The 17,484-nt window shown below is 51.9% G+C and overlaps 1 protein-coding gene across 12 annotated transcripts in view; it reads left to right on the top strand.

The window, feature by feature from the left end:
• Atp2b2 (ATPase plasma membrane Ca2+ transporting 2) overlaps positions 1-17,484 on the top strand; it is a 333,232-nt gene that overhangs the window by 226,101 nt on the left and 89,647 nt on the right. For all 12 annotated transcript variants that reach the window (XM_074044411.1, XM_074044412.1, XM_074044415.1 and 9 more), the window contains one exon: positions 76-581. In XM_074044411.1, coding sequence (XP_073900512.1) covers positions 383-581 — 199 coding nt within the window. In that variant the 5' untranslated portion in view covers positions 76-382. The remainder of the gene's footprint in view (positions 1-75; positions 582-17,484) is intronic.

The following is a 17,484-nucleotide window of genomic DNA, read 5'->3' as shown; positions in this document are numbered from 1 at the left end:
GATCCCCATGAGCACCTGTCCTGTGAGGCCTCCAGTGCCTGACCCTCCCCACTGACTCTGTACTTGTCCCCACAGGAGCCACCTGACCATGTAGCTCCAGGGAGCAGCATGGGCCCCACTGAATGGAGACTCCTGGATCTGTAGCCCTGAGCCTCTTTGGCCCCTGGACCTCACCCCACACCCGGGGACACCCCTGGGAGCTCACCACCGCTGTTGCCAGCCCACCTCAGCCACCCCCACCCCCTGGGACCTGGAGTTGGCCGCCTGGAGCTGCAGCTGTCCAGTGAGGGTGTGCTGAGGACAGCCACACGCAGCCATCACCCAGAAGCCGCTTGTCCAGTGCTGACCCTCGGGGCCACCCTGAGCAGGGACTTTGGCAAACATGGGTGATATGACCAACAGCGACTTTTACTCCAAAAACCAAAGAAATGAGTCGAGCCATGGGGGCGAGTTCGGGTGCACAATGGAGGAGCTCCGCTCCCTCATGGAGCTGCGGGGCACCGAGGCCGTGGTCAAGATCAAGGAGACTTATGGGGACACTGAAGCCATCTGCCGGCGCCTCAAAACCTCACCTACGGAAGGTAGGTGTGGGAGATTGGAACCCAGGACTGCAGCTGGGTTGGCCTGGGAGGCCACACTCATACTGTTTAACAGAAATGGGCAGAAAGTTCAAAGTTGCCATTCTAGTATGCTCTGGCTAATTGTCAGCTCTTTCAGAGAGGCCAGGGAATGGAGTCTTATTGCAGGTTAGGGTCTGACCTAAGCCACCGGCAGAGAGAACCGAAGGAAGAGAGCTTGGTCACAGCTGTGCTCTGGAGAGAATGGGCCAAGTCAGCCCAAAGGAGTGGCTTGCCACCAATGTGCAGTGGTGGGTTTCTTAACCTAGGAATCCAGAGACTTCCATTGTTCAGGGTGGGGGCAGCAGAGGGCTGAGTAGACCCAAAGTGGAGCCATGCCTGGCTTGCCTGCATCCAGGCCCCGGGGAGGCTCCTGCTTCCCCGATCCAGCCCACAGTAATCACATTTGGGAGTCCAGTCACCCAGATCCCGTCCTCCCTGTCCCAAGCCTCAGGAGTCCCTGCATCCAGGCTTGGTTGCGGAACTACAGCGTCACACACAATTGCAGCTGCCCGAGCCAGCCCCGCCACCAGGCTGCGGTCACGTCTATCTCTCAAATTCAGGCTCAAGGTGGTTATGAGCTGTACTGATGCTGGAGGGACAGCAGGAAGATGGGCTCTGACAGCAGGGTGACAGATGCCCTGTGTGTCCTACCCTGGGAGCTGGAGTGGAGGTTTCTTACAACTGTCAAAATGAGCAGACCTGGGGTTTCCAGAGAGAGGCTTTTAGCACCTGGGTGCTTTTCTGGAGGTCGTCTGCCCAGAAGCAGAGGGGAGAAAGACCTGTCCAGCCTCGGCCCTAGAGCTCAGAGCTTGGATCCGCATTCCTGCACTTATCAGCTAAAGCTCGCTGGCCAAGAGGGGAAAGCATCCCTACATGAACGCAAGAAACAGAGGTGCAGGGCTCTGCCCAATGCTCCTCAAAGCCTGCAACTTTCTACAAAGGCTGCACTGAGCCTTGGCTTCTTCCTCTGGAAAATGAGGCCAGTGTCTATTGCACAGTGCTTAGTGTAGGCCTGGGCATACCATAGGTGCTCAATAGATGACAAACATGATTATTCTAGGATATGAATGACTATCCCTCCTGCAATAATAGGCCACAGCCTAGAAGTCACGCAGACCGGATTAGAGAAACCCGTCTCTCATATCCAGTCCTCACAGCGGGGCACTGCTGGCCACTAGCCCTGAGCCATTGCTGCCAGGACTGTTTGTGGGGCTCACTAGAGTCCTTGGAGACCGGTGGGCAGCCTAGTGGTCACACGCACCTACACCCTGCTGTGCCCAGGCTCCCTGGGTGTCTGTGACCTGCTCACCTGGGTGGGGAGAAGAAGCTAAGACCAGCTCATCTCATGTAGGCTGCTCTTGCTGACACTCTGCCTGCAGGCTGAGCCCAGGCATCCAGAAGCATCTTTTCTTCTTCTGGGCTCTTTGGTTCTGACTTGTTGGGTAGGAATAAAGGAATCATCAATGCCAGGCTTGAAAATGACCATGTGGGGCCCTGAGAAGGGCATGGGTTCTGCTGGGGGACCCTGGGTCCCAACCCCACATGGACACCGTCAATGTGTGGCAGAACAGACTGAGCTCACTCCACAGGTTGGCACTCCCAGCCTGCCTGAGTGGTATTTTAAATGTATCTTGTTCCCAGTCTTGGGGAGAAGCTGATGGAGGTGGTGACCCTTTCCCCAGAAAAAAACAGCTGACTGCCTGAAACAGATATGGCTCACACTGTTGGGGTTTCCAGACTCCCTTAAAATGGACAAAGCACCCCAAGTTAACAAACCCACCCTGCCCTCCAACCAGAAAAGCTCTCCAGACCTCAGGGAATTGCACAGCACTCATGGGGCTCCAACACCATGCAGGGCCATTGCAAGGTGGTCATTGTGTCCCCACTCTGTTCCCCAAGAGGGAAAGCAGATGCAAGCCTTCTCTGCACACACAATGCCCAACCTGGCCCCTGCCACAGAGGAAGTCTGAACAATTGCCCAGTAAAACCCTGACCTGTGTACACTGAGTCCCCAGCCCTGGGGAACAGCTCTCAGACAAGTGAGCAGCCAAACAGTGGGAAATTGACAGCAAGGGTAGCCAGGGGCTCCATGCACCCAGGGTGGTGAAGTGAGGCAGGGAAGGCTTCCTGGCGAAGGTGCTTGGACTTGGCTACAGAGGAAATAGAAAGGAAAGAATATGGCTGAGAGCAGCATTTCTTACAGAATTCCACAGAATACTGGTGTGCAGCAAGAAGTTAGACTGCACACCATGTATAAAATGGACTCACTCTTCTTATCTGTAAAATGGTAAGAATAATGGCAGCTCAGCCTCTTGGTTTGCTAATTTCTCATAGGTATCAAACAACATCTGAGCTCTGAGAAAGAGGAAGGCTCACTGTAGGATGAACTGAACTGCTGTACTGGTTGCTAGAAGGATCTCCCTGGGTGCTGCAAGAGGTGTGATAGAAGAGATTTGGGGAGGGACAGAAGAGCAGACTGCTTATAGATCCCAAATTTGGACAACCTGGATTCAAATCCCAGTTCTGCCACTTTCCAGCTGTGGGACTCCAGGCATGTTAGTCAACCTCTCTGTGCCTCTGTTTCCTGGGCCTGTAGTGAGGGTGAAGGGAAGGAGCTGAGAACACAGCTCTGCATGTTAGGATCCAACCCCAAGACTGAACACCTCCACTTCCCTGTCAGGACAGTGGATCGTGTGTGGTGAAGGAGATGAGGCCAAGTTTCCGGCCTCTCAGTGTCTGATAACATCAGCTCTTCTTGTTGCTTGCATTGTGAGCATCACCGTTCTGGAAGAAGCAACCATGGTCTTCAGAGGAGTACAGTACGAGTCTTCAGGCCCCATGGCCAGCGTCTGCCCATTGAGCAGCACTGTGGGCGTGGCCAACCATCCCCCGTACAGTTGTTCCCAGAAGCAGGGGCTTCCCCATTCTCAGTCAAGAGAGTTGAGGTCACTATCCCCATGTGGGTTAGAGTACACAGCTTCTTGGGACACCATGCCTCGGTATCCCCACTGCCCAAGCCAAGTGTGTCCCCCTTGGACCATCCCCTGTGGGTCCACAGTCAGGCCAGTCCTAAGTGGGGTGGGACCATCAGAACACTGCTTCTTCTTGAGCACTTGGACTGCCCTTTGGATAGTTTTATGACTTAAAGAAGTGCTCAGCCCCCACCCCAGTCCCCAATTTAAAAGCCACCTGGTCCAGGCTGTGCCGGCTCCAGACTGGAGACTCTGGTCAGCCATTCCCAACATCCCCTGCCCCTAACTGCAGACATGAGCTGGGAGCCTCTGAGTCTCACCACAGGAAACTGCTTGGGCCCTGCGTAAATTAGCCTCCACTTCACATCCAGATGAATTTAGGCAAAAAATTCTCTGAGACTGGAGAATGGGGCTGAAGCCACAAGCAGTCAAAGCCCATCCGTGGCTCTACCTGTGGCCACCAGAAGGCATGCGCTCAGCTCCCACAGCAGTGGATTTTCCACCTGGAGGCATTACTTTGGTGGCACAGACCTGTATCACTCTGAGGCCAGGGGCAGCCTCTGCCTCCTCTGAGCACCTTTACTTGTCCACACTAAATTCTGTTTCCTTCTGATTAATGTTCTTCCTTTCTCATCTTCTGTTCCCTCTCCTTCCACACTCTTCCAGCTTAGGACCGTAGAGTTCCAGTACAGAGAGGGACATGGAGAGACTTAAACTGAACCTCCCTGGGCCTCAGTTGACTTATCTGTGAAATGGCGCTATTGACAGTACCCACCTCACAGGGATGCCATGAGGATTAAATTAGATAAGCCACTGTGCCTGGAAGACTCTAGGCCATTACGGGGTGAGGCTTAGTGTCTTGGCAAGTGTGACTTTGAAAGCAACATGCACTCACCCTGTTCCTGTGAAAGTTAGGTGATCAGATAACCCAGTGCCCAGTGAGGAGTCAGTGAGCTGTTAAAGGAGTCAGCAAGACAGAGGACCAGTGTCAGCAGGTCTGTGAGCCCTGAAGGCAGGAGCTGAATATCCTGCAGCACCCCCAGCACCCAATACAGTGACCGGGGCTTAAGCAATGTTTGTAGAAGGAAGGAAAGGAGAAAGGAAAAAGGGAGGAGATACCCTGATGACCCTCCCCACACAGAACAGAAATCATAGAACTGGGGACAGAATACCCAGTGTCACCCATGGAACAAGTGGCTCTGGTTCTCTGAGCCTGGCCTGGCACACAAGGCTTGCATGGCCCTCATCCTTCTCTTCCCAACGCACACCTTGGCTGTCAGAAAAGGTGACTGGGACAGGTCCCCATTGAATGTGCATCACACTATGTGTCTTGTGGTAGGGAGGAAGAAGGGGGTGAAAAAGCTGGGATAGCAGCAGGCAGGAATGGGTGGGAACTGGATACCATGAGCTCTGTGAAACAGAGCCTCTGGTTAATGTTGTATGACCCCCCACGGCCTGCCTGCCCGAGTGAGGGGAGAGGGCTCGGGAGGATAAGAGAGATCGTGAGAGATGGGTGTGCTGTGTGTGCGTGGCAATGCCACTTTGAAGGAAGATGGCCCTCTGTCCACAGGATCCACCCACCCACCATAGGCTGGGCAGCCAGGAAAGTGGGGGGTCTTCTGTCTGTCTGGTTCTCCATGTGTTCTTCTCCCCACAAGTCAGTGGGTACCTGTAGGGCCAGCAGAAAAAGCAAGGCAGCTACAGACTAAGCACTGTACCAGGGAGAATGAGGCTCAGATGCAGTATACACATGGGCGGTTTGTCCCTGGTCAGGGACAAGTGAGAATACCCCCTGCTTCTGGGCATCTTCCTGTGATGCCTATGCTCCTTTAGGGCTCTGATCTCTGTACATGTGAGGCCTGGGGGAAAAAATTTATCCAAGTTTCCTGAGACTGAATAAACTAGTGTCCCCCTTTCATAGTAGGGAAGAGAAGCCTCAAAGACCTGGAGGTGTCCCCACCTCACCTCTGTCACCACATCGATGCAAGACTCTTGCAGCCTCAGTTTTCTCATCTGTGAGACAGACTGTTACTTTTTCCACTGCCATTGGGAGATAGTCAAAAATGCTTTGAAAATTTTCTACCGAAGAATCATCTTCTAGTATTTGCTATTTCTAGCCATTAGGGATCTACTAACTAGAAACCCATCTCAAACCAACTTATGCAAAACAGAATTTCTTGGCAGTGCAAATGAAAAGGTCTAGGGATAGGTCTGACTTCTGGCACGACTGGATCCAGGGTCTCCAGTGCTCTGGAGGACTGTCTATCCGTCTCCTACTGTTTGATACCTCCGCTGTCCCGTGTTACCATCATTCTCAGGCAGGCGCTCACCATGTGGGGACCACAACAGTCTGAGATTAATGCCCTCCCTTCCCAGCCACCCCAGCAGCCAAAGACACCTCTTTCCTCAAAGTCTCCCCCTTAAATTCCAGAAGAGACTCTCGTTGAGCCAGCTGGAGTCACTCGACCACTCCTGAACCAGTCCCTGCGGCTGGGGAGTGGAAAAGGCAGAGCCAGTTGCATTTTTACCCTGAGCAGGTGGGGTCAGACTACCCAGACCATATGGAGATGCAGGGAGGGGAACGGAAGTGCCAACCACACGTGCTTATGGGTGTGCTGAGTGGAAGGCCCCTACTGTGTGCTGGCAGAAGAGCAGACTTATTCCATGCCCTTGAGGAGTGCTTGGCCTAGATGGGGAGAAGAGAGAGAACCAAGAAGACAGCTGTGGGGCAGAGGCAGGCTTCCCTAGCACTGAATACAAGATGGCATAGATCCACCAGCCGTGCTCGGGCACCATTAGTAATGACACCAGGGTACCAGACACCAGTCAAGACTGTCCAGACTGACTAGGTCTCTGACTAGTGTCACAGTGGTGACAAATCCTGGCACCACTTCTTATCCAGCTGTGGGACCCTGAACCAAGACCCCCGAAGACCACCGGGGTCACAATTGAAGACACAGAAATGGAGAATTGTCTCAGCAAAGGCAAAACTTACCTCTGCAGAAGGGCAGGCACAGGGCACAGCAAGCACTAGGAGTAGACCATAGGTCCTCGTTTTTTACTCCTGACCATGGGGGGGTTGCTCCCTTTACTCGGATTGGTCGAGTTTGGGGGCACAATCTGCTCGCCATTGGCTGATGCTACACTTGGAATTTGGGGGTGGGGTAGGTAGTAATCTCAGCAGGAAAAACGGAGCTCGGTGAACAAGAACCCAGAACTGCAAGCAGCTAAGATGGCGATACACTTTGATAGAAAAGACTGTTTTCCTTCACACAGTTATCTAACCTTCTTAGGCCTCGGTTTTTTCATTTGTAACATGGGATTTTAATGGTACTGCGTTGCTATGAGGATCAAGTAATATGTGCAAGGTGCTTCGTGCTGGTGCGCGCTGAATGTTACGTCAACATTAGCTGCTGTTCTCTGCCCCAAGCTCTCTGTATAAGGAACATATTGGGCTTTAATTAGTGGAGAGGAAAGGCAGTTTATCTGGGCAGATCAATGGGCTTAAACAACACATGGGAGTCTGTGGGTTAAAAAAAGTCAGCCTCGTGTTGGTTGTGCTACATATACACCCTCCCCCTGCTACACACCATGGGAAAAATCCTTTAAAAGCAGTTTGATGCGAAGATCTGTGAATCATGTTTAGCTGCTTTCCAGAATATCGCCCACACATCTTTCTGAATCATCAAGAGAATAAACCTAGGAGTCGATCAATACGGTTTTGCAGGCCAGAGGGTGACAGGAGAGCAGGGAACAGCTGGCCGGAGGGCTTCGGGTGATCCCAGCAGGACAAGTTGGCCTTCATGCCCCAAGCAGTGCTGCTGTGGCCGGGCAGTTGCTACGTGCAGCTGGGCACCCTGCAACATCACGGAAGAGACGGGGCGGGGGGGGGGGCCTTTGCTTTGGACAGACCCACCATGCAAAGAGCCCTTGTCCCACAGCTCCCAAGTGGCTGTCATTGACTTTGTGCAAACGTGTCAGGCCAGGCTCTTCAAGCACTTGCTCATAGCTGCCCCAGCAGGAAACAAAGACTTGGAGAGGAAAGAGGACCTGGCTCTCACAATGAAGCTGTCATCGTTTTCAGAACAAATTCTCTCTCAATAGCAAACACCCAGTGTATGCTCAGAAAAGAAATGAGGAAGACATTGACTTTGAGTCCCAGCTCCACCATGGAGGCCCTTGAGCCAGTTGCCGTCTCTCTGAGCCTCAGTGTCCCCTTGTGTAAGTAAGGGCTCAGCAGTAACACCATCTCCCAGGACTGATGGACACAGGCATTCAGTGAATGTTCCCACAGCTCCCTGTTCCGTCATGCCAAGCAGCGATGGACGCATTTACTTACTAAGCAAAGATGTTGCAAAGCTACCGTGTGCAGGCGTGGGCCTCGTGCCCTCTTCTGGAGAGAGGTGTGCGATAGCTTCCTAATGCTCCCTCAGAGCAGCATTGGTGTGAGGTGGCTGCACATCGGGCAGGTGAGGATGGGCAGCATTCAAGGAGATTCTCTCCCAGCCCCATGGCAGGAGGCCAGGCTGAAAGCAATGCCAAAGGGCACATAGACAGATAGGAACTCTTACGAAAGCAGGCAGCTAGGGCAAGGCCTCAGTCCAGCCAGAGGGGAGGAGGCAGGAGCCCCAAGCAACTGTTCCCCAAAGTACCCAAAAGACCCCCAGGAGAGGGGTCAGAGATGGACTGTGAGCCACCCCTGCGTGAAAGGCTTTCCAAGCTAGCTGTGATCCTAGTTACTACTCATGACAATAGTTAACTAACTGTGAGTGATCCTAGTGAAGCTGTGATACCAGAGACTAGTTAGTACTAGTTAGTACACATTGATCAGCTGCATAGCAGGCTCATCTCTGAGGCTGCATGGCAGTATGGCACACCATCTTCCTGTCACCCCTGTAAAACTGGGGCTGTGACCACCAAGACTCAGGCACCTTCACCAGCAAGCAGGCCAGCCATAGTGGGTCCCTAGGCCTTCTGGCTCCTGAACATGCAACACATAACTTCTCAGGCTGCTGCCTGCTATGGAAAGAAGTCACTGCAATCAGGAGGGTGTTTGCTGGAGGTCAGAGGAGAGGCAACTCTGCCTGATTGAGGACAAAATCAGGAGAGGCTTCCTCTGAGTAAGGAGGCCTCAAAGGACAGGGAGGAGTTACATATACAGCAATGGGGAGGAAAGTGTGGTCTCAATGGTAAACAGCATGAGCAAAGGCCCTGGGGTGAGAACTGGGACATGCATGGGAATCAAGGGGGAATTCGTTGTGCCTGGAGCCTACGACAAATCTCAAAGGGCTGAGGACTCCAGCTGTGGACTCTGGATTAATCCCACAGTCTGGATTTAGGTTGCTTTGATCATACTGTGCCTGTCCTGTCCGTGTGAGTATGAAATAGACCTTGAGCTCTGTAGGGGTGGGGCCTAGGTAAGTCTCTCTCCAGGGGCTGGATGGGCCAAAGAACTTGCCTAATGCAGGGAAGCTGAGGGTTTGGGGAAGAGGTTCTGATGCTGGGTTCCCTGGTGCCCTGAGTTTTCACAGAAGTGTGCAGGAGACAAAAAGCTGCTAAACAGATGAGGCTCCGGGCTTTCCTCCCACCATGGATAAGAGCCCCTCTTTTTTTTCACCTGTTTTGCAGAATGAAGCATTTGGTAAGATTTTTTTTTTAATGATGAGTTAAAAAAATTGAAACTTTTGAAAAAAGTTAAAAGAAAAGAATTTTTTTTCTTTTGTGACTAGAGAAAAGTGTCAAACTAGAGGGTGTGCAGGCCTGAGTTGGAGCCCAGTACCTCTGTTTTCCATCTGAAATAGAGCAGGTGAGTCTCAGCTCACAGTGCCTACCTTGGCTGCATGTGAGTTAAGAGGACACACACTGTGTGCCTGGCCACAACCGGGCCTTAGGGGATTCATCCGGCAGCTGCCTCACCCTAGCCACCTCTGGCCTCTTGTGCTGACTTGGATGCATGTGGCTAGCAGGAATATGTGTAGGTCCATCCCCCTGTGTTTAGACAGGCCAGGCTGTGAAGACACAGAGATCACCCCCCTCTGGCCCTTATTGACTGACAACCTCGTCAAGCTCCTCCTTTATCTGTGCCTCAGTTTCCTCATTTGAAAAGTAAAGAGTGTGGGTCTGGTAGTGTCAGAGACCCTCCAGGCTTGGAATTCTAGAATTGTGAGACCCACTACCTCAGTGCTTGTAACAGTGCAGATTTCAGACTGGTCAAGGCTCTCCTTTCCCTCCATGACCTTGAACCTCGGGGTTCAGCTAAGGTCCAATCACAGCCCAGGCCGGGCCAGTGCCATTGGCCCTTCACCCCAGATCCCTACCCAGCAGCCCTTCCCACCAGGCGGCTTTGGAGCCTGTCTTATAGTCCATTTGGGGCTACTATATCAGAATGCTTAGAACTGGGAAATTTATAAATAACAAATTTATTTCTTACAGTTCTAGAGACTAGAACTATAAGGTCAAGGGAGCACTTCTGGTGACCTTCATTCTGTATCATCCGAAAATGGGAGGCAGGAGGGAATGAGAGCATGTGTACGTGCAGGAGAGACAGATAGACAAAGGGATAGAGGGGTTAGGAGTGAGGGAGGGAGGAGAAAGGGTCGAATTCATTCTTTTATTAAGAACCCACTCTCGAGGTTGGGGATTTAGCTCAGTGGAAGAGCGCTTGCTTGGCAAGTGCAAGGCCCTGAGTTCCGTCCCCAGCACCAAAAAAAAAAAAAAAGGAAGAACCCACTCTCATGATTACTAATACAATTCCACCATAATGGCGTTGATCCATTTATGGGGGCAGAGCTCTCATGACCTAATCACTTCTTTAAGGCCCTGCCTCTGAGCCCTGTGACCCAGGGCCCAGGATCCCCCAGGAACATTCAGACCAGATCAGGACCCCACCGTCACTGGCCCCAAAGGCTGGGCTTCACAGCTGGTACACGGGCATTTCCCAGAAGTCCAGAGGCCTAGACCCCAGTTTTTAATTCCTTTCCCTTCCCAAGATGGTCTCAGTTTCCTCATCTGTCACATGAACTACGGGGGTGAGAAGGGTGCTCAGTACCTGAGCCTAGACTGAGGCCAGTGTCCCTTCAGCTCTGCCCACAACCAGGATGACACAGGCCCAAGTGCCACTTAAGACAGTGGAGAGGCCCAGACAGGACAGGTTTGCTACTCCCATGGCCCCTCACCTCACCATGGTTGTCTTACTCTTCCTGGTGCCATCCAGGCCCCTGCTGGGGTTTCACACCTGGAGTTGTTTGTAGTCTGTGAAGCAAGCACTGAGCCCATGACTCCTGTCCTCATTGCTGCCTATCTCCCTTGACAGCCAATCTCAAGTTAAGTCCCTCGAGCTCATACTCCCTCCTCTGTGTTCAGGCTTAGGACATCAATGGATGGGTTTGAGAGACAAGATTCCTCCCAGAGCACTTTCACTAGGGAAATGCCACCTCTGCTTTGGAGCAGCAGCTGTCACTCTTACAAAATGGGAACATGAGTGGGACCACATTAAACCCACTGCTCATCGATGTGTGTCATCAAGAGCCCGTCACACAGTGGACATTAGGAAGTAGCAATACAGCGTGAGAGTGAAGAGACAGACATCCTTGGTTTTAGCCCTAAATGCCCAACATGAAGAGGTCAATAAGTCCCCTTTGACTTTGCCACAGGCCTGTTGGAACATTCCAGAAAACAGTTGTTCTGCAGAAGATGATGCAATGTAGATGAGGTTCATGAAATAACAAAATGGTAGGGAAAGAAAGGGGGTGGTTGTAAGCACCACAATGAAAGCATTGTACATTCGGGCGACAGCAACAAGTCCATGAAAACAATTGCAGGGCAGAAAGGCCGGTAGGAGGCCTTTCTAGAAAGTGCCTGCGAGGCGATCCTCTCTCTTGGCTTCTCCTTCTGGTGTTCCAAGGAGCCTCAGCTGAGACTGCAGGCCAAGTGGGACAGTGGGAGCAGGGTGGGCGTAATCTCCCTGACTCAGAGAAGCTGGAAAACGTACCTCAGTTTTTCAGAAGGAAACTGAGGTGTGCACTGACTAGAGGCAAGCCTGAGAGAAGTGTCCCTTTGGGCAACTCGGAGTTGGGTACAATCCACTCCAGCTGGCTTTGGTCCTTGTATCACTCAGGATTCTGAATGGTACCTCACTGGTAACTGCTTAACCCTGGCCCTCTGGGGTAGGGCAGGATTCTCATTAGTTGAATGTGCTGATTTCCATGGTGTAAATATTGTCACCATGACTGGTGTGACATAAACAAGCACAGAGTTGGGAAGAGATGCACTGCAGAGCACCATGATATGGCATGTCTGCCACACAGAGACAGGACTGTCTCAGAGAGCATAGTGAAATGTGCAAAAATAATTAGGACGTGGTGGGTTTGGAGTATTGCCCGTTTTTTTTGCAGTAATGGGGTTTGAACTCAGGGCCTCGTGCTTACTAGTCAGGCGCTCTACTGCTGTAGCCACACTCACAGTCCTCGAGTGCCTTCAAAAGTATGATTAAAAGTTTATGTCATTGAATTCTAATGGTGGCTGTAATTAACAATCTGCTCACAAAATACCTGAAAATTTAACAAGCAGGTGTGAGCACTGATTATTCTTTATCCCTGGGAGGTGATCGGCTGAGCTTGGTCATATGTCACCCTCAAGGCAGGAAGGTGGGTTGTCTTGACTGACAGCCACCAAGACTCTTCCCACTGAGAGAGACCAGCTCTCTGGAAAGGAAAGAGGAATGCCACAGGCTTTTGTTTCCTTCTTGATTTTTTTTTTTCCTCTTTGGAGACAGGGTCTCTCAATGTAGTCCAGGCTAACCTCAAATTCATGACCCTTCTGCCTCAGCCTCCTAAGTGCTGGGATTACAGGCATGTCCCCCCACATCTGGCTTTTTGACCATTTCTTTAGATTTTTTTTTCTTTTATGATACCTTTAATTCTTTTTTTCAATTTATATTGCTTGAAGTCTCAGTCTTTGAAAAGGATCCAGGGTTGTGAAAACACAACCAAAGGACACAGCCAGGATTGGTACAGGGACTCAGAGCACCCATACTGGCCCCACCAACCCCAGCCTCCATCTTCCCCAGGGACAGAAGTAAATGAGCTAAACCTCCTGCTCGCCACCTGTCTTAGAGATCCCCAGAGAGGACATAGATACCCCAAGGTGAAAAGCATTTGGGGCAGAGTCTACTCCACACCCATAAGGGGGTTAGGTGACAGTGAATGGGACCCTGGGAGTCTCCAGTGACCTGGAGAGTAAGCAGTGCCTTTGAAGACACAGCCTCATGTCCCCGGGCAGGTGGGCATGCTGAGCCAGGTGAGTCCATGATCTACCAGGAGCCCTGCTAACCTGCCAAGAAGTTGCAGGAGTCCGATGGCCGAGGGAAAGTAGACCCCCACCTGTGAGCCTCAGGTGCACAGGTGCCTCTTTGGGCACAGATCCCTCTTTGGGATCATCTGATGGTCAGCAGAAGGCAGGACATCTGACCGAAAGCAGGAGCCGGAATGGAGGTGCTGCCCATCCTCCGTTAGCCACCTAGTTGATGATCAGTACTAGCCACTATGCACCTACATGGGAGATGCCATTCCTGAGAAACTGAGGCACAGAGGGATTGACTGCTTGCCCAAGTTGCACAGCTGTGGGAGTAAAACCCAGGCCCAGTGAAGCCAGACTTGTGCTCTTAATCATCTATCCAAAGAGTAGGAGGGGGGCTGGGCTTGGTGGTACACACTGTAATCTCAGCACTCAAGGACTGAGACAGGAGAATCACGAGTTCCTGGACAGCCTGAGCTGCATAGCAAGTCTCTATCTCCAAAAACCAAAAGGAGAAAAAGAAAGAGACGAGAAGAAGGGACATCCCCAGGATTGCCCTGTCCCCCAGAGGCTCCAAAGCCTGGGAATTTTCGGTTGCTCTAAACACACAGGAGCTCAGGACCCAATGTGCAAGAGAGGAGCCAGGTGGGGCCAAGAAGACACCCGATCTGCCCATGAGATAGCTGAGGACTCAACCCTGGCTTTCAGGCCTCACTCTCCATCTTCTGGCCAGGGACAGTCTCCATGGCTCCCAAGCCTGGGCCTCACGGACTATAAGAGGCTGAACCAGAATCCTAGGCCCAGGGTTCAGAGGTCGTCAGCCGCAGAGCCACCTGACAGAGTCTGGACATGGAGCACGTACTGGGGATCCAGTGTTGGCTGCTCTGCTCACTCGCTGTGTGATCTCAGGTGAATCACTTTCCCTCTCTGAAACCCCCGTATCTGAAGAGGAGGTCTAGATATGCCTACCTACAGGTCCGTCAGGGAAATGAAGTGAGAAAGGAGAAAGGTGTTTGTATAAGCCTCTCCCTTTTCCATTCTCCCTTCCCCAAGCTGCTCTTCCCGCAGTGGCCACTACTCACTCCAACCCAGTGCTTCCCACCACTCTCAGAATGGAATCTAAACCCCTCACTGTGGGCTGCAGGCCTGGCGTGATCCAGCCACCAACCTGTTGCAGGGATCCTCGAGGACAGGCTGCCATAGGAGTTTGTAGTCCTCAACTTTTAGAAACCCAGAGCTTCCTGTAAAACTACAGAGTTTATGCCCTTCACTAAGCCACTGGAGAGACCAGAATAAACTAAAGATTATAACTGAAAATAAATAATGAATAATAATTGTATTGTCGAAGAAGTGCTTTGAGAATATAGATAACCTGCTTCTCACTCCCCAACTCTGCCAAATTTTGACACAGCCCCTAGTGCAGTATGCCCCACCCCGAGGTTGAGAATCACTGTTCATTTATTAATTCATCTTCTACCCTCTAAAGAAGGCCTTATGATGTATCTGCTTAATGCTAGACACTGTCCTGGGTGCTGGGGATGTAGCAGTGAGCAAACTCCACAAAGATCCCCTTCTTCTCAAAGTTCACAGGAGTCCTGAAAACAATTCAGAAACATTAGTGAGCAAGAAAAGGCCAGGTGGATATGTACTTCAAGGGCAGGCAGTGAATGGGGCAGCTTCAGATGAGCAATCAGGAGGGCTTCTCTGTGGAGGAGGCATTTACTCACACCACAACTGACAGGGAGGGTGCCTGAGAACTGCCTTCTGAGGACCACTGAGGGTGTGTAATCATGGGTCCTCTGCTCTTCCCTGTTTTCAGGCCTGCAATGTCCATCCATTTCCTGGACTCTGCCAGGCACTCTGTGAGGCCTTAGCCTTTCTGATCTTTTTATGTCACAGGTGCCCAGAAAGGCAAGCACTTTTAGCCTCCTGTTTTGTATTAAGGAAACTGAGGCTCACCGAGAGGGTCACACAGTGAGCGGGTGGCAGAGTCCAGGCTTTTATTTTAACGTTTGGTTCCCTGACCTTCCCCCACTGCTATTCTTGCTGGGTGCACCTGGAAACACAGCAGTATTGGAAAGAGGGGCCTAGTCTGCTAGTACCAGTGGCTGTAGGGTGAGAGGCCCAGGTCCCAACAGGCACTGAGTGTTCAGTGAGAAAAATGAGTCACATGCTTGGCCAGGCCTTGGGGACAGACGTGTGGCAAGTCCTGGGCTTGCCCCAAGGCAGGAAAAAAAAAAGTCCTTGCAAAAGCAAACTACTGAGGGCTATGGGTAGCTTTGCGTATTCCTACGCTTTGGCTCAACTTCTGAAGGACTACAGAGTCTCCCTTCCACTTGAGAAGGGCAGCTCAGCACATGTCAGGGTCGGGGGTGCTGTCCTAGCCTCGGGGACGTCGCACCCAGTAAGGAGTGGAGTGGCTGTAAACCTAAGTGCGAGGATATGTGAGTGTACGTGAGGGCTCCCCTCCCATCTCAACCAGAGCCCCCAACGCAACTCAGCTTGAGGGTTGCAGAGACCTGAGAGTTTGCCAGGCCAAGGCCCATGGCGACATCTCTGCCTCCTCTCTGCACACACCCTAGTTGAGCCTCCCTGCCACTCTTTCTGATGAGGAGAGCTATGTCCCTTTGGAGTTCTGGGGGATGTCCCCAGGCCCAGAGCTGGCAGACACTCTGCGCCCCTCATTAGCCTCAGGGACACAAGCTGGCAGGAAGTCCCCAGCTTCCTCCTGAAGTCCTGGGAGCTCCAGTTACGCAGAGCAGGAAGACAGGGCACAATGAGTACTTTCTGACTGCTGCTGTTAAGACAAGGCCAGGCCGCAAGGCTGGCCCCTCTCACATTCCAGCTTCCAGGACCACAGGCTGTTTGATCTGGAACTGCCAGCTTTGCTGCCTCCACCCAAGGCTTTCTTAAATTGTTCAACAAACAAGTCCCAGGCCTCAGGATGGTAATGAAGACCACGCAGCCACCATGTGGAGATGAGGCCTTGCCTGGGAGGGGAGAGTCCAGCACTGGGGGCTCATTCTGAGTCCTGGGGAAAGGCAGACGTGCCCTCCTCCATAGTGTCTGCTTTCAGTGTTATCACCATCTTGTAGACTAGGAAACTGTTCCCAAGGTCACACACCAATAGGTTGCAGAGGTGAGATTTGAACCCAGGCCCACCTGACCCAGACCCTGCTCTTCCAAGTGCCTTCCAGAAGCCTTCAGACCTTGGGTCTGTGCCCTACTCCATGTATTTAAACTTCAGTCTCTCCATCCTGAAGTTTTATCTCTGGAAATTGCCATAGGAGTGATTTTCTGCTAGAGAGGTTTTCATTAATGGACATTTTAATGTTTTGCTATTAATATCCGGAAGAGAATGGCTTCTAGCAGATGGCAGAGCAAGCAGCACAGGGTTGGAAGGTATCAGCCTACCTTCTTTACAGCAAGAAGCAGAACCTGGAATTAAACCAGAGAGCTATGGCCCGTGAACAGCTGCTAAGCCCAGGTGCTAGGAAACTCTGATTTGCTTGTTTGTTTTGATGCTGGGGGTCAAAGCCAGGGCCTTGCCCACGCTAAGGGTGTGCTTTACCACCAAGCTATACCCCCGTCCCAAGAAACCTGTTTTTTAATTCATCCATCCCGTAGATGGTTCTTGAGCACCTTGTGTGTGCTAGGCACAGCTCTGGGCCCCGGGGAGAGATACACTAGCGAACAAAGCCATACATCTCTGCATTCATGGGCTTGCGTTTGAGTGTGGGTGGCAGAAAAGAGAGCAAGTAGGTGGGGAAACAGCAGAGCACTCAGGGCTCAGGAGGAAATGAGCAAGGGGCCCAGACAAGTCGGCAAGGCCTCTGAGAGCTGGGGATCGGGAGGCAAAGAACAGCTGGAGAATGGAAGGGACGAGTGTGAGCAAGGGCTCAGGGTAGAAAAAGGGATGTGACAGGAAATGAAGCTGGGGGTGGGCAAGGCCAGATGAGAGGCTGCTGTGGAGAGGATGGTGGGGCTTTTTCCTCCAGATGAAGGGGCACTGGAGGGTGGAGAGCAGGGCAGTGGTATGACATATGTTCTTACTACATTTTTGCCACAGGCCTGCAAAATAGGCACTACATCCTCAGCTTCATGGGTAAAAAGGCCAAGGCCTGAAAGGAAAGGTGACTCATCCAGTGAGGCTGTGACAAGGCCACTTTCTGAATGCAGACCTGGATGAGGGTCCTCAGTGCTGCCAAGGGTTGCCAGGTCTGCCAGGGGAGGGAATGACTAGGACCCTAGATCTGGACTTCTAACACAGTGCTCTGTCCCCCAAATGTCCTGGTACTCTGCTCTGTTCATTTTGTTTTTCTGACCGGGCCTCGGGCTGAACAGAACTCAATGGAATATGTTTGAGGGTTCTTTGGGAAAATCATGTCTCCCCATAAAATTGCAAAGAGCTGTAGAGATGTGCATTCCTGGTTGCTAGGCAACCAGGTGCAACCTGGTGAGGGAAGGGGGTGATAATTTCCCCGCTCACCAGGGCAGCAGGGGCTGGTCCATCACCCACCTTTCCTTCCCCACCTGCCCCTTCCAGGCAGTTAGGAAATTCCCAGGAACTCATGAGAAGGGGAACAAAATACAAAGTA

Source organism: Castor canadensis, chromosome 10 (genome assembly GCF_047511655.1).
Source record: "Castor canadensis chromosome 10, mCasCan1.hap1v2, whole genome shotgun sequence".
Taxonomy (NCBI): domain Eukaryota; kingdom Metazoa; phylum Chordata; class Mammalia; order Rodentia; family Castoridae; genus Castor; species Castor canadensis.
The sequence above is the reverse complement of the archived record's forward strand: the minus strand, read 5'-3'. Positions and strand labels throughout refer to the sequence as shown.